Raw genomic sequence first — 20046 nt, forward strand, 5'->3', positions numbered from 1 at the left:
GCCATGCAACCTAGACGGGCTCGCTGTGTAGTTGAGATGGAGGGGAAGGCCAGACAGAACAATTCAATGGGCTGCGAAGATGACAGCTGACCTCAAATGGCCCCGGCCAGAGGAAACATCAATGATATTCTCTCTTAGCTATTAACTGAGAAACATGAAGCCCTCATCATGTTTTACTGTAACACAGTGGAACATAATGGCAGTTAAGGAAGACGGACACAGAGACAGACGGGTACACACTGTTCAATGGTAGCTGAGGATAGACGGATACGCAGTAACAGAGGTAGGCAGACAGACAAACGCCTGTTTCTCCCTCACACTACTGAAGCCACATCAACTGGCACGCACCATTGCTACCCAGTCAGACAGAGTGGCATGGACAGACGGGCAACATCAGCAGATCGTTCGCACACCAGCAGGCCCTTGCAATAGTAGTAGCTTTTATGGCTCCATCAGATCTGTTCCCGCTCGTTGCCGTGTCAGAGCGAGTTTGTTTACAAACACAGGGATTCGCACCCCTTCAGTCTGGGCATATGCATTGTAGGTAATCTGAGATGGCATGCAAATTGTCGGGCCATAAATAAAAAAGGTCTGCCTGAGAGGAGGTTGTGTGTGGTGGGGAGTGAACTGTGTGTCCTGTGTTTGTGGTAATGCTCATGCGCCAGCCTCTGTGTGTGTGTGTGTGTGTGTGTGTGTCTGTTTGTTTGTTTGTTTGTATTTATTAGGGATCCCCATTAGCTGCTGCCAAGGCAGCTAGTCTTCCTGGGGTCCAAACATAGTCAGAAGTTTACATACACCTTAGCCAAATACGTTTAAACTCAGTTTTTCACAATTCCTGATATTTAATCCAATTAAAAATTCCCTGTTTTAGGTCAGTTAGGATCACCACTTTATTTTAAGAATGTGAAATGTCAGAATAATAGTAGAGAGAATGATTTATTTCATCTTTAATTTCTTTCATCACATTCCCAGTGGGTTCGAGGTTGCAAGTGAGGTCGACTATTGCTCTCTTTGAAGGACCCAAATGAAATATTGTAAATGTATATTTGTCTTCCCTATGTAGGAAGACCCAGCACAGCTCCCTGGACCATAGCTCCCCTCCCCAGACAGGGATGTCCACTTACAATCACGCCATCCTGGGGATGTACGACTCCAAAGACAACTTCCCTCTCCGCAAGACAGGTAGACCTCCTCCACCTTACCCCTGGACCCTAACCCCTAACCTCTTTTCACTTTGGTGTACACTATCAATGTGTTTTTTTGCTTTCCTTGACTGTGTTTGAAGCTCTTTTTGAAAGCTCTTCCCTTTCCAACTTCCTCTTTCCACATTAAAACGAATCGGAACAGTTAGTTGGATTAAGTAAAAGTGAATAAGTGAATAGGTGTAAGCAATTTGGTGACAACTCCATTTGGCCTACTCCAACATATTACCTCCACACATCCGGGCTTTTTCAGATCAGCAAGAGGAAATGGGGCCAAAGTATTGAGCCAAAACATTTAAAGTAGATTTAGCCAACTGTGTTACTTTGTGCATGTTGTCATGGGTGACACAACAGTTGCCACCAGTGACACAGTGCGGGACTGATTTGTCACCAGTTCCCAGCAGTCTTTGCTTCTGGATCATTAGCAGTGTCCGTGTGTAGAGCATTGTAGTGTTGGGGCAGATTAGAGATGATAGTGGGGTAGATTATCAACCCCAGTTACTACTATGATCCCTATCGTGACATTGAAGAGTTCTTCGTGACTGGCTAGTATAAGGAGAGTATCTCAGCATTTCTGCTGCTTTCTTATTTACTTTACATTGTTAAGATTGTGTGTATTTTCCCCAAGAAATGTGGTTCAAGAGAGCAGCAAGGTTATACAAATCATTACCAACATGAGAACAGTGTTGACATGAGAAACATAAGAAAACAAAACCAACTAAAATAAGCAGGCTGTCTATGAAACATACAGAGTCTGATACCAAACAGTTCTGGTTGGAGAGTACCCATTTCAAATCCTTTGAGAAACTCTACTACCGCTGTGGAGGCTAGGCAGTGATTATTCAGTTAGCGTCTGGGCTCGTTTGTACACGTCTGTCCCTGCTCATCCAGCTGGAGATCAACCTCAGTGTACTCTGGAGCACCGACAGCCCTGCCGCCTGTGGGGATGTGGACAGGAATGTGTTATCCCGGCGACGAGTGGGAATGTTATGACAGAAACAGGAGAGGGCCCAGGATTGAGCCTTGCTAGACACCTAAAGAGGAGATAAAAAAAAAAAATGGACAGACTTGGGTCTGGAAATGTTAGGATTTGCTACTGTATACCTTGCACTGTTCACTCGGGGATAACTGCTGTACATCCACATTTCAAATACTTTATTTGAGTCCACAAATAATTTGCAAAAGGATACAAACATTGAAAAGGTGATAGATGCTCTATGGTGCGATTTGTGCGTAGCACCTCAGCTCAGGTACCAGGCTTTTAATATAATTTAGTGTTAAAGGTATACATTAAAACTACCATATGCATACTCCACATATTTCCCCCCCCCCCCCCTCCTTCCTAATTAAAGTCCATCTCCTCATATCACTTCTCCACATTATAGTCAGGTTGTGCTTTACACTCCCTCCACATACATTCCCATTCCACACTCTCCACACCGGCACCCCAGTCCACACCACCCCCTCATCTTTATTCTTTATCAGCTGTTTAGCCAAGCACTGAGACCTTATTGTCCTCACTGGGCTCTGCATGGTTTTTTATCTGTATTCCCCTGTTATTAAACCGCTCACGGGTGAAGACTGCAGTGCGTGTCATTTCCACTTCTCTCCGCTCTGCCGGCGGCTCCCATCACGGCAGTCATAACTGCGGTGGCTGCACATTTTAATACTGTCGCGAGAGGAGGCTTTGTCTGTCTTTAATGTCAGAAGGAAAATGTCACACTTCTCATCCGTGTCTCTTCCGCTCCCTCGTATCATATCTCTAATATGGAACACGGGGATCTAAAATCCCCCCAATGTATTTTCAATGTCTTCACTTAGTGGTAGTGTAGGCAGTAATTGACAAGCAATGCCTATGCAACTGACTAGCTTTTGAGATATTCATTTTGTTACAGTAGATATTCAACAACAATATATTGGACATAAAAATGTGAATATTTTTACATTGATAACCAACATCCATGTCTGTATATTGGAATAATAGTTACTTTGAACCAGTTTGGGATGTTTGAAACTATTTATGGTTTTGATTCAGAGTTGGTTGAATCAGATCTTGCATGTTGCACATTTACCTAATGCATTCAGATGGCTTTTATTCCATTTTTTTGTTTTGTATTTGCAGCCCGCTTGTTTTCAGTTTGATGCAAGCAATCACACGAAAACAGTCTGGCGTCGTGTTCTTTTGTTCACCGTTGATTTGAATAGGAATAGACAAAGCACCGAAAGACGTCTCCTTTATGTACACCCACTGAGAATCATGGAAATTAGCGTAGCCTTAGCATCTCCATGTTCATCAATTAGACCATCTTCATGGTAGTGAAGCTCATTCAAGCCTCAAACCATACACCTCATCACATGCCCATTCACAATGTGAAGTAGAGCCTCTTCAGTTTCCTGGATTATCTCCGTTTGACTCACTCCCTGGAGCAATGTTTTTTTCCAAAATGTTTGTGGAGAAACCAAAGTGTATTTTTGTGTGTGGATATTTTAAGGCCACGTTTCCTTGCTGTATCAATGTGAACGTTTCATTAGCACTGAAGAAATGAGAAACCACAACGAGAATCTACCTTTTGAGCCCAGTGTAGATTAAATTCACCGATGGTTATATTGTCTGTTATTTTCTGTGCCTCTGAGGTTAATTCCCATAGATGCACATTTCTCAGAATCTTGTCGATGAGTTCCAGGGAAACCTATATCGATTCTCTCAAATCTCTACATTCGAGTCCTTTTAATAAATCCAAAATTGAATGCACCTTCCTAAATGTATTCAGTAACCTCACAGGGCTGTCATTCTTCAAATCCACTGAACATATATATGATTGATATGTTTTGTATTAGCGAACCTGTAAGTTCATTTTTTGTTGTTGTACTTTTACCCCTTTTTCGTCATATCCAATTGGTAGTTACACTCTTGTCCCATCGCTGCGACTCCCCTACGGACTCGGGAGAGGCAAAGGTCGAGAGCCATGGATCCGAAACACAACCCTGTCAAGTCGCACTGCTTCTTGACACATTGCTTGCTTAACCCGGAAGTCAGCCGCACCAATGTGTCGGAGGAAACATCATCCAGCTGGCGACCGAAGTCAGCTTGCAGACCACAAGTAGTTGCTAGAGCGCGAAGGGACAAGGAAATCCCGGCCCGGCCAAACCCTCGCCCTTAACCAGGACAACGCTGGGCCAATTGTGCGCCGCCTCATTGGTCTCTCGGTCACCGCCTGGTATCGAACCCAGGGATGTAGTGACACCTCAAACATTGAGATGCAGTGCCTTAGACCGCTGCGCCACTTGGGAGGTGAGAACCTGTAACTTCTGAGTTTATCTAAAATATTTACTTTTATAGACCTTTAATCAGAATTTCAATGTACAGTCAATGGAGAAGTATTGAGCAGGAGCTTAGCATTTTGATAGGGTTTAATTTGTTTACTGTCAATTGTCTCTAGCAGCGATTTCATCTCCTCACTTTTCTGTGTTTCATTCAAGCAAAGTGCTACAGAATGTTTGGGAGTGAATGCATCAGTAGCCAAAACGGCAAAGTGTTAATACTAGCTAGCAAGACTTCCCCTCACTCAATTGCAGAAATAAAGGGAACAAGAAGAAGTGACAGAGAGGATGGGAAAGGAAGGGAGAGGGTTAGGGTTGGAATTGAGGAGAGAGAGAGAGAGAGAGAGAGAGAGAGAATAAGACGGAGGCGAGAATTAAAAAGAGAGGGAGGTGAGAGAGAGAGAGGGGGAGCGTAAAAACAAATGTACTGGAGTCAGCAGACAGTGCAGTTGGGCCCCTGCAGTGGGTTGTTTGGCGTGGCCACACTAACACCCTTCAAAGTCACCGCGTCCCTGGTGAACCCCAACAGGCTCCTCCAGTCAGACAGGCCATAAGCCCCTGGTTCTGCCTGCATCAACACTTTACCCCCCGCCATATCTCCTCTGAGCGTGAGAGAACAGAGAAAATCCTGGCACAGGCACAAACCGCCATCTACCCACTCCACCCATCCATCCATCCCCGACTCAGCCCTGTCTCCACTCCTGGCTACCAGCCACGTCCTTTGGCTCAGGCCCTTTTGGTATGCTTGAGCCACTCGGCCACACTGCAAATAAAGCTCAGCACTGAAAGCCCAATGGCAAATTTTACGCCTCTCTTATTTTATGTCTCTTTCCATGCAACTTTAGTGAGTGTATTATTTCTTCAGCAGTGTTGCAGTGTTTTACTAGTGTGACATGCATTTTATGTGGTGGCTGTTCTAGGCTGATTTTTACTAAAGCGTGACAGGAGAGATGTGAAAGCTAATGCAGCATTTGCAGACGAGTGTGTTGATGCCTCTGTAGCTTAATCCACATCCAACAGTCTTCACTTACAAAGCAACTAGTGCGTAAAGGTTCCAATGTACAATTGAAGTCGGAAGTTTACATACACTTAGGTTGGAGTCACTTCTTAGAGCTAGGGTCTATTTTCCTGAATTTTCACCTGACTGATGTAACCAAAGTAAACTGCTTGTTACTCAGGCCCAGAAGCCAGGATATGCATATAATTGCATTGGGTAGAAAACACTGAAGTTTCTATAAATGTTAAAATAATGTCTGAGACTACAACACAATTGATATGGCGATTTATTTAATCGCTATTTGTGATTTTACGAAGCCTGTGGGTGGTTGAAAAATATGTTGTTGTGAGGCGCCGTCCTCAAACAATCGCATGGTATGCTTTCGCTGTAATGCCTATTGTAAATCAGACAATGGAGTTCGATTAAGAAGAATTTAAGCTTTGAAATGATATAAGATACTTGTATGTTCATGAATGTTTAATATTACAATTATTTATTTGAATTGCGCGCCCTCCAATTTCACAGGATGTTGTCGACAGCCTATCCCTAAGAATTAAAACTCGTTTTTCAACCACTCCACAAATGTCTTGTTAATCTTGCTCCTACCTGAGACAAAAACGTCCCACCTAGACATCTGGAAATGCAAATGCGCTACTCTACATGCTAATAGCACTCGTTAAAACTCAAACGTTCATTAAAATACACATGCAGGGTATTGAATTAAAGCTACACTCGTTGTGAATCTAGCCAACAAGTCAGATTATTAAAATGCTTTTCGGCGAAAGCATGAGAAGCTATTATAAGAGAGCATGCAACACCCCGAAATATCTGAATGCTACGTAAACAAAAGATTTCGCGTAGCCGGCGCAATCTCTGCCCTATGTAATTTAGTTTCCATTTAACAATAGGTGGAAGTGGCGGATTTTCAGTGACCAGATTTTCTTGCGCTTTTCGCTGAAACACACGCTCTGTTCAAGTCACAGCCGTGATTTAACCAGTTTTAGAAACGTCAGAGTGTTTTCTATACACACATACTAATCATATGCATATACTATATTCCTGGCATGAGTAGCAGGGCGCTGAAATGTTGCGCGATTTTTAACAGAATTTTCGAAATAGGAGGGGGTCGACTTAAGAGGTTATATAGTTTTATATATAGTTTTGGCAAGTCGGTTAGGACATGTAGTTTGTGCATGACACAAGTAATTTTTCCATCAATTGTTTACAGACAGATACACCTAATTGACTGTGCCTTTAAACAGCTTGGAACATTCCAGAAAAATATGTCATGGCTTTAGAAGCTTCTGATAGGCTAATTGACATCATTTGTGTCAGTGTCAGTGGTGTATAGGTGAGGACGGAGTCAAGCGCAGGAAACAGTACTGAGTAAAAATAATGTACTTTACTCTGGAAAAATAAACAGTACAAAAGATCCACGTGGGGAAACACAATCCTGAACACACAAGACTAACACAGAACAGGAACAATCATGTACAACATATAACGGGAACCAGGGGGTTAAATTGGGAAATAATAATAACTAAATAGGAACCAGGTGTGTACACTCGAGACATAACAAATGGAAAACAGAAACATGGATCGTGGCAGCTAGAAAGCCGGTGACGACGAGCGCCGAACACTGCCCGAACAAGGAGAGGCACCAACTTCGGGCGGAAGTCGTGACAACTTGAGTCAATTGGAGGTGTACCTGTTGATGTATTTCAAGGCCTACCTTCAAACTCAGTACCTCTTCGCTTATATCATGGGAAAATATAATGAAATCAGCCAAGTCAAGTCAAATCAAAGTTTATTTGTCACGTGCCAAATACAACAGGTGTAGCCCTTGCAGTGAAATGCTTACTTACAGGCTCAAACCAATATTGCAAAAAAGGTATTAGGTGAACAATAGGTAGGTAAAGCAATAAAACAACAGTAAAAGACAGGCTATATACAGTAGCAAGGCTATGAAAGTAGCGAGGCTACACACAAAAAATGGTTAGTCATGCTGATTGAGGTAGTATGTTCATGTAGATATGGTTAAAGTGACTATGCATATATGATGAACAGAGAGTAGCAGTACCATAAAAAAAAGTCATACTACAGTTTGCTGCACATGGGGACAAAGATCGTACTTTTTGGAGAAATGTCCTCTGGTCTGATGAAACAAAAATAGAACTGTTTGGCAATAATGACCATCGTTCTGTTTGGAGGAAAATGGGGGAGGCTTGCAAGCCGAAGAAAACCATCCCAACCGTGAAGCACGGGGGTGACAGTATCATGTTGTGGGGGTGCTTTGCTGCAGGAGGGCCTGGTGCACTTCACAAAATAGATGGCATCATGAGGCTGGAAAATTATGTGAACATATTGAAGCAACCTCTCAAGACATCAGTCAAGGTAGTTACAGCTTGGTCGCAAATGGGTCTTCCAAAGGGACAATGACCCCAAGCAATACTTCCAAAGTTGTGGCAAAATGGCTTAAGGACAACAAAGTCAAGGTATTAACCCTGACCTCAATCAAGGAGGCCTACAAACCTGACTCAGTTACACCAGCTCTGTCAGGAGGAATGGGCCAAAATTCACCCAACTTATTGTGGGAAGCTTGTGGAAGGCTACCTGCAACGTGTGACCCTAGTTAAACAATTGAAAGGCCAATTGAGTGTATGTTAACTTCTGACCCACTGGGAAGCATTTCACATTCTTAAAATAAGGTGGTGATCCTAACTGACCTAAGACAGAGAATTTTTACTAGGATTAAATGTCATTTATTGTGAAAAACTGAGTTTAAATGTATTTGGCTAATGTGTATATAAACTTCCAACTGTACCTTCTTTAAGAAGACATCTTGAATCCCCCTCCTGCACCTTCTCACGAAATCCTGTAATACAGTATCTGCCAACAAAACCACAAGTAAACACTTGTATCCATCTGTGGCCAGTTTACTTCAAGACAGCTTTGTGGATACATGTAGTCTGCACCACCTTATTGTCAACTACTTCAGACTATTGTTCGCTTGGTCAGCCATATCGGGAGAGTCAGGCTAATTTTCACTGGATTGGATTATAATTTGTCCGGGGAATTTTATCTTTGAATGTGTTCCCGTACACTCCTGCTGCTAATGCATGGCGTTCACGACCGGGCCGCCCCTGATCCTGTTAACAAAAGACTTTTGGACAAGTGCCCTCCACCGCTCTTTTTTAAAAATGATAATCAAGTTTAATAAGTTCAACCACAAGTTCAGCCCCTCAAATTGAAAGTGCACTTTCAAGAAGTGCTTATTCATTATATAACCCCACACACTCAAAGTCCTTTTGCTCTTCCCAAATGGGCCAGATCTATTCTCTGGCTGCACCTCGTTCTAAGTGCATTAAGACAGGTACATTTTAAACTCTTCTCCCTGTTTTTCATATTCAGGGATACACGGCGTGTAACAAAAACAAACAACAAACTTTCCCTGAATCAAATATCCACTGACTGCTATTATGAGTATGTGTTAAGTATATGTTGTTCTCCAAATCACGTAAAAATTGTATCTAATAATTTATGCATATGTTATTGGATGGTGCCCTCATTGATCATGTCCCCGCGTATAAATATCTAGGTATCTGGATTGACGAATAGCTATCTTTCAAAAAGCATGTTGATGAGTTAGTTAAGAAATGAAGAATTAAAATTGGAATAGGAATAGGTCATGTCTTTCATTAGATAGCAGAAAACAAATCATTCAGTCAACTTTCATACCGGTTATAAACTATGGCAATATTGTCTATATGAATGCAGCTGCGACTTTATTGAAGCTATTGGACACAGTTTATCATAGCGCGCTATGCTTTAATACTGGCTTTAAGTTTGGTACACATCACTGCATTCTGTATCAGAAAGTAAGCATTGCCCTCTTTGAAGTCTCGTAGATCGATGCATTGCAACTTCCGCCGTACCTTACTTTATTTTTTATCTTAGACATACAAGATATCAGATCCGGTCTCCATAGAGTTAGGTAAATCGGTAAATCTTTTTTTTGCACCTTACTTGTGGAATGATCTCCAAGGCTCTCTAAAGTTGGATGAGTTGGTTCCACTAGGGCGATTCAAAAGGCTGATTGAGGACCTTTTTACTGAACGATGTTTGTTTTCTATGATTTGTGTTTTTCTTTTTTTGCATTGATGTGAATATTGATGTGTATTGATGTGTATACAGGGCACATCTGTGATAGAGACCTTGGTCTCAGCATGACTCTGTTAAATAAAGGTTAAATAAAGCATTTGAATAAAATAAAGCCAAGAGAGTCCCATGGGCCTTGCAAGACTTGACACAGACGTGGCATTGAGTCCTATGCTAATGAACGTAGTAGCGTGCCTTCTCTTGCCGGACCCATTTCACACGAGGTCACGGGCCAAGTCAAAGGGTCAACTGGTTTGGTCTGGATTAATTTAAGTAAAGGGAGAGAGAGGAAGGATATGCCAGTGGGTGCTGCTGGGAATAAATCTGTCAGTGTCTAGGGGTGAAAGACAAGAGAAATAGGCTAGTGAGTGGCAAGGCCTCAAACATTTTTCGATACCCGTACCCGGGGTAGAACAAAATACAATCATGTTTTTTCATATTTCTAATGCCTCCCATTTATGAAATGGATGGTTGTGTAAAAATATGTTACTGCAAAAGTGGTTCAATTGAAAGATTGGGACACCCGTCCCTGAACTAAATAAGTGCAGAATGATGCCTGGCTGGAGGTGGATGGGCCACATAAACTCATGTAACCCAATATTGCATAAATGTGGAATACATGTAGTCAGTTGTCTTCCATACGTACACAAATAAACAGCATTAGGATATCTTAATCCACCTTGGAAATATAGACCTGTAAACACAGAGATACAATAGGTGGAAATATCAACTATGAATATTTATGATGAATGTGAGATTTACTTTCTGGTAGCTGATTAATAGACAACTTTCTTTGTAAAATTTGCTCTTATTCAGTGCTGTATGGTCCTGTCTGTCACAAAATACATACAGTTCCACATCTTTTGATGTTGTGGCTATTGCAATCGGCTCTAAGGAAAACAAGTGGGCTCAGACATCGAAATGAAATGTTTTGTAGACCAAGGTTCCTTGAAAGATGTATAATTAGCCCCTGCTCTTGTAATTTAGTCAGGGGGCCACCACAGATTATCTTTTGGGCCGTCCTGGATTTAGCCTCAAATCCAATATGGCGCCCAAATCCAACATGACTGCCATAATACCATTTGATGGAGTTCAAATCACATGTAAATATTTATTTTTGTACATTTTTTTTTCTTCCAAAAGGTTTCTTCAGCTGTCCCCATAGGAGCACCCTTTTTTGGTTCCAGGTATAACCATTTTGGGCTCCATGTAGAACCCTCTGTGGAAAGTGTTCTACCTGGAACCAAAAAAAGGTTCTTCAAAGGGTTCTCCTATGGGGACAGCCAAAGAACCCTTTCAGGTTCTAGACAGCAGCTTTTTTCCAAGAGTGTAGATGGTAGGTATTTTTTTCAGAACTGTGTTCAACAGTCATGGCCATAAAGGCTGTTTTGGTGTAAATACATGTTATTCTGAATCCAATATGGCCAACCTAATTACACTCAAACACCTTCACCTGCATATAAATTGCCCTGGTTTATTTTGTATTGTGTTATTTTGTCTTGCCTCTGTTGTGTTCCAGTAAAAATCAGCCGTTTCCAGCTACAATAGTCATTTACAACATTAACAATGTCTACACTGTATTTCTGATCAATTTGATGTTATTTTAATGGACAAAAACATGGACATTTCTATGTGACCCCAAACATTTGAATGGTAGTGTATTTATTTTTTTAAATATAAAAAAGTAACACAAAAAAATTACGTAACAATAACGAGGCTATATACAGGGGGTACCGGTACAGAGTCAATGTGCGGGAGTATAGGTTAGTCGAGGTAATTTGTAAAGTGACTATGCATAGATAATAAACAGCAAGTATCAGCAGTGTAAAAACAGAGTGGGTGGGGGGTCGTCAGTGTAAATAGTCCGGGTGGCCATTTGATTAATTGTTCAGCTTGGTTTGGTTGTAGAAGCTGTTAAGGAGCCATTGGATCCTAGACTTGCCGTGCGGTAGCCAAATCAGGTAGCGTAAATTCAACCAGTCAGAATGCTCTCGATGGTGCAGCTGTATAACTTTTTGAGGATCTGAGGACCCATGCTAAGTCTTTTCAGTCTCCTGAGGGGGAATAGGCTTTGTCGTGCCCTCTTCACGACTGTATTGGTGTGTTTGGACCATGATAGTTTGTTAGTGGTGTGGACACCAAGGAACTTGAAGCTCTCAACCTGCTCCACTACAACCCCGTCGATGAGAATGAGGGCGCGCTCGGTCCTCTTTTTCCTGTAGTCCACAGTCATCTCCTTTGTCTTGATCACGTTGAGGGAGAGGTTGTTGTCCTGGCACCACATGGCCAGGTCTCTGACCTCCTCCCTATAGGCTGTCTCATCGTTGTCGGTGATCAGACCTCCCACTGTTGTGTCATCGGCAAACTTGATGATGGTTTTGGAGTCGTGCTTGGCCATGCAGTCATGAGTGAACAGGGAGTACAAGGGGGGACTGAGCGCGCACCCCTGAGGGGCCCCTGTGTTGAGGATTAGCGCAGCGGATGTGTTGTTACCTACCCTCAGGACATGGGGACGTCATGCCAGGAAGTCCAGGATCCAGTTGCAAGTAAATGTGCAATAGATTATGGTCATTATGTGCTAAACTATGTCGAATATTGGCCTGTTGGAAAATAAACTCCCTACTACATCACCCAGTTCAGGCTGAATTTGATTTACACTACCCGGTCAAACGTTTTAGAACACCTACTCATTCAAAATATATTTTTATTTGCACAGTACAGAGAGATCCTTGATCAAAACCTGCTCCAGAGTGCTTAGGACCTCAGACTGGGGCAAAGGTTCACTTTCCAACAGGACAACGATCCTAAGAACACCCAAGACAATGCAGGTGTGGCTTTGGGACAAGTCTCAGAATGTCCTTGAGGTGCCCATCCAGAGCTCGGTCTTGAACCCGATCAAACATCTCTGGAGAGACCTGAAAATAGCTGTGCAGCGACACTCCCCATCCAACCTGACAGAGCTTATGAGGATCTGCAAAGAAGAATGGTGAAAAACTCCCCAAATACAGGTGTGCCAAGCTTTTCGAGGCTGTAATCACTGCCAAAGGTGCTTCAACAAAGTACTGAGTAAAGGGTCTGAATACTTATTTAAATGTGATATTTCAGTTTAAAATAGCAGATAGCCCGGTTAGCCAATGTGCGGGGGGCACTGGTTGGTAAATTGAGGTAAATTGAGGTAGTATGTACATGAATGTATAGTTAAAGTGACTCTGCATAAATGATAAACAGACAGTAGCAGCAGCATTAAAAGAGGGGTTGGGGAGGTGGGGGCACACAATGCAAATAGTCCAGGGAGCCATTTGATTACCTGTGCAGGAGTCTTATGTCTTGGGGTAGAAACTGTTGAGAAGCCTTTTTGTCCTAGACTTGGCACTCCGGTACCGCTTGCCATGCGGTAGTAGAGAGAACAGTCCATGACTGGGGTGGCTGGGGTCTTTGACAATTTTTAGGGCCTTCCTCTGACACCGCCTGGTGTAGAGGTCGTGGATGGCAGGCAGCTTAGCCCCAGTGAAGTACTGGCCCGTACGCACTACCCTCTGTAGTGCCTTGCGGTCAGAGGCTGAGCAATTGCCGTACCAGGCAGTAATGCAACCATGTGGCAGTAATGCTCTCGATGTTGCAGCTGTAGAACCTTTTGAGGTTCTCAGGACCCATGCCAAATCTTTTTAGTTTCCTGAGGGGGAATAGGCTTTGTCGTGCCCTCTTCACGACTGTAAGATAGAGAGATGATAGGTTCTCCCAGATTGGCGCTTGACAAGGGCCGTGCTCCGCTCCCCTGATCATTGTGTATGCGGCAATTACAGTCGCCTCGTCGACACTCCCGCTATTGTTCTCTATCCCCCTATCCGTCTGTCCACACACAGAAATTAGAAATGACCAAGAACAAACCCAGAGAAGTCCACCAAAAAAAACACACACACACTTGTTTAATTGCGAGCATTTGACAACAAGAGCTATTCATTAGCTGGGCATTGAGACGGGCTTGATGAAGCTTGGGGGTCGGCGACAGCTGCCAAGACTGGAAACTCGTTACCCGTACTGCTGCTCGTCCTTGTCACATGTTTGGAGCTCATCTCGTCAAGTCTCTTCTCATCTGCTCCATCGGTCTTTCCAGAAGTAGCTTGTTTATGGAGTAGCTTGTTAGCTTAACTAACTTCCCTGAACCGGCTTACCCTTCTGATGTACCATGTACAATGCTTAATTTCCTTCTAGTTTCATTCTAGGCTCCACAGCACAGTGTGTTGTTTGGGACTATTGATTGTGTACTAACGTTGGCTACTACGTACACTGTAAAACCCTCTCCATTAAAGTGCTCTTCTCTGAGAGTTTCAGAGTAGGGTGATGTCACTTCAGATCTGTACTGAGCACAGGTCAGCTGAAGTCGGGCCAGGGGGAGGCGGTTTGCTGGGCTCTGGAGTTTTTTTTTCTTGTTTCCAGACAGTTTCAGACGGCAGGAGAGAAGAGTGAGAGCGGAGTGACAGACATGATGTGCAGTAGAGAGCGAAAGTGCTCGTCTTTGCCAGTGTTGTCTCCATAACTATATTCATTCATGGTTTGCGGAAGTATTTGATTTGATTCAAATGAATCCCATTTTTACAGCGTCCTGCTTGTCATCTCAAGTATGCCCTCAATAGCAAAGCCTTCCTAAGAACTGCGTATTCTTCCCTCCGATTTCTGTCATTTGTGTTGTGTACGTTCTGCTCTATAGTTGTGTTTTGATGGACCCCCGCTTCCTCTCTCTAGCCTCTGAGCCCAACTTGAAGCTCCGGTCTAGGCTAAAACAGAAGGTAACGGAGCGCAGAAGTAGCCCACTTCTACGCAGGAAGGACGGTCCAATTACCACCGCCAAGAAGCGCTCTCTGGACATGGCTGGTAAGCTTCTGCCAGCCCAAGTGGAACACGTGCAAACTTGCGCGGCCCTTGCTTCTATGACTTCAGGACTTTTCTGTAGGTTGAAATCAATAGGTTTCCAACCTGGTACGTTGATCAGTATGCATGTTGTGTGGGAGCCTCATGTCTTGTGTTTTATGTATTTTTTTTGTAGAATCGGCCTGCAACAGCGCTCCTGGCTCGGGCCCCAGTTCGCCCAACAACAGCTCCAGTAACATCACCAATGAGAATGGCATCGCTGGCTCCATGTCCAGTAGTTCAGTAGAGGTAAGCACTAAGCAGCCACTCGAGCATTTAACCCACATTAAGCTGTTAGCTTACTGTGACCATGCAGAAACCAGGAGCTTCTGATATACTGTACTGTTCTCTTTTCAATCTGCTCTGATGTTGACTGTTCCCAGTCACATTGCTGAGAGCTGTTTGCTTAATATGGCCCGAGCCAAACAGTATGTTTACGTCCCACCTGTTAGTTGTTGGTTCACACTGTCAGGCGTGTGCGTGTGTGACTGTTTGTGTGTGTAAGTATGTGCACATGAGTGTGTAAATGCAAGTGTCTCTGTGCATAGGGTATGTGCATCTCTGTATCCTTGTGAGTATCTAAGGCTCTGAGCGTATGTGTCTCTGTAAGCAACATGTGTTCCAGATGGCCAGTGTAGACAGGAGGCCACAGGGGTCCGGGGAAATGACCAGACAGGGCTGTTTATTTTTGCAGAGGGGCCTATTTGTCTGGCCTGTGTCTGTGTTTCAGTGTCTCTTTCTGACTGTGTGCTCCTCTGTTTGCAGGCCTCCCCGGCCCACAGGCTGGCTGGCCGAGAGGGCCCCTTGAGCCAGCTGTCTCTGTACACATCGCCCTCGCTGCCTAACATCACCCTGGGCCTGCCAGCCACCGGCCCTTCCAGCGTTAGTTCATACACCAACTTTTCTCTCGTTCTTTTAGTTTTTTACTTTCGTTCTTTCTTTCCGTTCGTTAGTATCTTTCTAACCTGACATTTCACTTTCTCCCTTTCTCTCTAGCCCACTCCCCCCCCACACTCTCTCCACCGCCTTCCCCCAATTTCTTATTTTCTCCATCTAACTTGCTATTTCTCCCCATCTTTTCTCTCACTCACTCTCTCTTTCCTTCTCTCGCTCTCTCTCCTTTCTTTCTCCTCTCCTCCGTCACTTTGAGGGCTTGCTTGCGCACATGGCCCTTTCAGAGTGGAAGAGTCTACATAGAGGAGGCCCTGTCTAGACCTAGTCCATCTGTCATATGTGGCTTTTCAGCCTCACTCCATTTCAGAAAGACCCCGTTGAGAGACAATGACCAGCAGTCAGTGACGCATGTACTACCCCCCATCTCACTCTCTCTCACTCTATATCCGTTTCCAACTCTTCCAAGTCAGTTCAGGCAGAACGTTATTAGTTCACTGTAGTTTAATTATATATTTTGCCCTGTAATGGTTTAGAGGGAAATTACACTACAGTTAGATGTTTCTTGGTTTGCATTAGGGGCAACTTTTCTCCTATCTCTCACACTCTCTCTCTGTCTCTCTCTCTCTTTTTCTCTCTCTGTGTCTCTGGATCTCCCTCTATTTTTCCCTTCGGATGACGTCGGGCCAGCAGGAAGGTGACAGGCTTTCAATGCACGATAGACTGCAGCAGGGCTTCCCCATAACCACTCCCTTCATCCCAGGGGCCCACCTGCCCTCCTACCTGACCGACGGGGGCTCGGCACACAACCCCCTCCTCCAGCACATGGTCCTCCTGGAGCAGTCCCAGAACCCACTAGGTCTGTCCTGCTGTAAGCATATCCACTCCGTCTCAGGCACATAATCTCCAAAACCTTGGTTTAAAAGGACCACCTAGCGTGATGGTTTCAGTGGTGGCTGGTGAAAGGAGGAATGTGGTTGACATTTCCATTCCAGCCAGTACAATGAGCCTGTCCCCCGGGTTTAAAGTGACAGCAGTCTCCACTGGTTGAGTACTCGACTATACTTGAGAATCATCCTATTCGTGTTGTGTCTTTGTTTTCATGTGTTTCAGGCCTTGGCGGAATGCCCCTGCAATCGTCCTCCATCCACAAGCTGCGTGGGCAGCACCGTCCCCTGGGGAGGACCCAGTCGGCCCCTCTGCCCCAGAACGCCCAGGCCCTGCAGCAGCTGGTGGTCCAGCAGCAGCACCAGCAGTTCCTGGAGAAACACAAGCAGCAGTTCCAGCAGCAGCAACTCCACATCAACAAGGTGTGTGTGTGCATGCATCCTTTGTTATTTTATGTGTGTGTGTGTGTGTGTGTGTGTCTGCTGCGTTATGAAGCACAAGCAACAGGCTCAGCAGCAACACAACAACTGTACATCGGCAAAGTATTGTATAAACCTTGCTGTCTCTCTCTCCGACGTTTGCAACATCGTTTCAATATTGAAATTTGATCTCCACTGTCCCATTGAGGATTAGCGTGTCACGATGAGACTGCTTTTCTCAAACAGTTGAAATCATGAGTCAGCATAATTTATATGGATATATACAGTGGGGCAAAAAAGTATTTAGTCAGCCACCAATTGTGCAAGTTCTCCCACTTAAAAAGATGAGAGAGGCCTGTAATTTTCATCATAGGTACACTTCAACTGTGACAGACAAAATGAGAAAAAAAATCCAGAAAATCACATTGTAGGATTTTTTATGAATTTATTTGCAAATTATGGTGGAAAATAAGTATTTGTTCACCTACAAACAAGCAAGATTTCTGGCTCTCACAGACCTATAACTTCTTCTTTAAGAGGCTCCTCTGTCCTGCACTCGTTACCTGTATTAATGGCACCTGCTTGAACTTGTTATCAGTATAAAAGACACCTGTCCACAACCTCAAACAGTCACACTCCAAACTACATTATGGCCAAGACCAAAGAGCTGTCAAAGGACACCAGAAACAAAATTGTAGACCTGCACCAGGCTGGGAAGACTGAATCTGCAATAGGTAAACAGCTTGGTTTGAAGAAATCAATTATTAGGAAATGGAAGACATACAAGACCACTGATAATCTCCCTCGATCTGGGCCTCCACGCAAGATCTCACCCCGTGGGGTCAAAATGATCACAAGAACGGTGAGCAAAAATCCACACGGGGGGACCTAGTGAATGACCTGCAGAGAGCTGGGAACAAGTAACAAAGCCTACCATCAGTAACACACTACGCCGCCAGGGACTCAAATCCTGCAGTGCCAGACGTGTCCCCCTGCTTAAGCCAGTACATGTCCAGGCCCGTCTGAAGTTTGCTAGAGAGCATTTGGATGATCCAGAAGAAGATTGGGAGAATGTCATATGGTCAGATGCAACCAAAATATAACTATTTGGTAAAAACTCAACTCGTCGTGTTTGGAGGACAAAGAATGCTGAGTTGCATCCAAAGAACACCATACCTACTGTGAAGCATGGGGGGTGGAAACATCATGCTTTGGGGCTGTTTTTCTGCAAATTGGACCAGGACGACTGATCCGTGTAAAGGAAAGAATGAATGGGGCCATGTATCGTGAGATTTTGAGTGAAAACCTCCTTCCATCAGCAAGGGCATTGAAGATGAAACGTGGCTGGGTCTTTCAGCATGACAATGATCCCAAACACACTGCCCGGGCAACGAAGGAGTGGCTTCGTAAGAAGCATTTCAAGGTCCTGGAGTGGCCTAGCCAGTCTCCAGATCTCACCCAAAGAACATCTTTGGAGGGAGTTGAAAGTCCGTGTTGCCCAGCAACAGCCCCAAAACATCACTGCTCTAGAGGAGATCTGCATGGAGGAATGGGCCAAAATACCAGCAACAGTGTGTGAAAACCTTGTGAAGACTGACAGAAAAAGTTTGACCTCTGTCATTGCCAACAAAGGGTATATAACAAAGTATTGAGATAAACTTTTGTTATTGACCAAATACTTATTTTCCACCATAATTTGCAAATAAATTCATAAAAAATCCTACAATGTGATTTTCTGGATGTTTTATCTCATTTTGTCTGTCATAGTTGAAGTGTACCTATGATGAAAATTACAGGCCTCTCTCATCTTTTTAAGTGGGAGAACTTGCACAATTGGTGGCTGACTAAATACTTTTCTGCCCCACTGTATACAAGGAAATGTCAATAGAAAAAGAGGTGAAACAAAATGAAATGCAGCTAGTTTGCTGTCTTTCCAGCTTCCGTTTGAAGTGGTTGTGTTAGCTGTGCAATTTGCTAGTAGCTCCTCTGAACAGTGTCCTGGCGAGGGAGAAAATTCCAGACTGTGTTAGACATAGTGATAATGCCCTCGAATCCTGTGTTTGGAGGATATATTGACACGGTTTGCTGGCTCTCTTGACAGTACACAGTTGAAGTCGGGAAGTTTACATACACTTAGGTTGGAGTCATTAAAGCTCATTTTTCAACCACTCCACACATTTCTTGTTAACAAACTATAGTTTTGGCAAGTCGGTTAGGACATCTGCTTTGTGCATGACACAAGTCATTTTTCCAAAAATTGTTTACAGACAGATTATTTGACTTATAATTCACTGTATCACAATTCCAGTGGGTCAGAAGATTACATACACTGAGTTGACTGTGCCTTTAAACAGCTTGGAAAATTCCAGAAAATAATGCCATGACTTTAGAAGCTTGGAGGAGTACCTGTGGATGTATTTTAAGGCCTACCTTGAAACTCAGTGACTCTTTGCTTGACATGGGAAAATCTAAAGAAATCAGCCAAGACCTCAGGAAAAAAATTGTAGACCTCTACAAGTCTGGTGCATCCTTGGGAGCAATTTCCAAATGCCTGAAGGTACCACGTTCATCTGTACAAACAATAGTACGCAAGTATAAAAACTCAGGAAAGAGACGTGCTCTGTCTCCTAGAGATTAACATACTTTGTTGCGAAAAGTGCAAATCAATTCCAGAACAACAGCGAAGGACCTTGTGAAGATGCTGGAGGAAACAGGTACAAAAGTATCTATATCCACAGTGAAACGAGTGGATCGACATAACCTGAAAGGCCGCTCCGCAAGGAAGAAGCCACTGCTCCAAAACCTCCATAAAAAAGCCAGACTACGGTTTGCAACTGCACATGGGGTCAAAGATCGTACTTTTATGGAGGAATGCCTCTGGTCTGATGAAACAAAAATACAACTGTTTGGCCAAAATGACCATCATTATGTTTTGAGGGAAAAGGGGGAGGCTTGCAAGCCGAAGAACACCATCCCAACCGTGAAGCACGGAGGTGGCAGCATCATGTTGTGGGGGTGATTTGCTCCAGGAGGGACTAGTGTACTTCACAAAATAGATGGCATCATGAGGCAGGAAAATTATGTGAATATATTGAAGCAACATCGCAAGACATCAGTCGGGAATTTAAAGCTTGGTCGCAAATAGGTCTTCCAAATGGACAATGACCCCAAGCATACTTCCAAAGTTGTGTTCCAAAATGGCTTAAGGACAATAAAGTCAAGGTATTAGAGTGGCCATCACAAAGCCCTGACCTTAATATTT

The 20046-nt window shown here is 43.8% G+C and overlaps 1 protein-coding gene across 2 annotated transcripts in view; it reads left to right on the forward strand.

Moving 5' to 3' along the window:
• The window catches only part of LOC109902359 (histone deacetylase 4), a 138435-nt gene that overhangs the window by 59864 nt on the left and 58525 nt on the right, over positions 1–20046 (forward strand). The window contains exons 5-10 of one of the 2 annotated variants that reach the window (XM_031793896.1): positions 1064–1182; positions 14422–14550; positions 14723–14835; positions 15352–15468; positions 16171–16348; positions 16591–16787. In XM_031793896.1, the coding sequence (XP_031649756.1) occupies positions 1064–1182; positions 14422–14550; positions 14723–14835; positions 15352–15468; positions 16171–16348; positions 16591–16787 (853 nt within the window). The remainder of the gene's footprint in view (positions 1–1063; positions 1183–14421; positions 14551–14722; positions 14836–15351; positions 15469–16170; positions 16349–16590; positions 16788–20046) is intronic. The other variant, XM_031793898.1, reaches the window with a different exon arrangement.

This window comes from Oncorhynchus kisutch, linkage group LG2 (genome assembly GCF_002021735.2).
Source record: "Oncorhynchus kisutch isolate 150728-3 linkage group LG2, Okis_V2, whole genome shotgun sequence".
In the NCBI taxonomy this organism is placed as follows: Eukaryota; Metazoa; Chordata; class Actinopteri; order Salmoniformes; family Salmonidae; genus Oncorhynchus; species Oncorhynchus kisutch.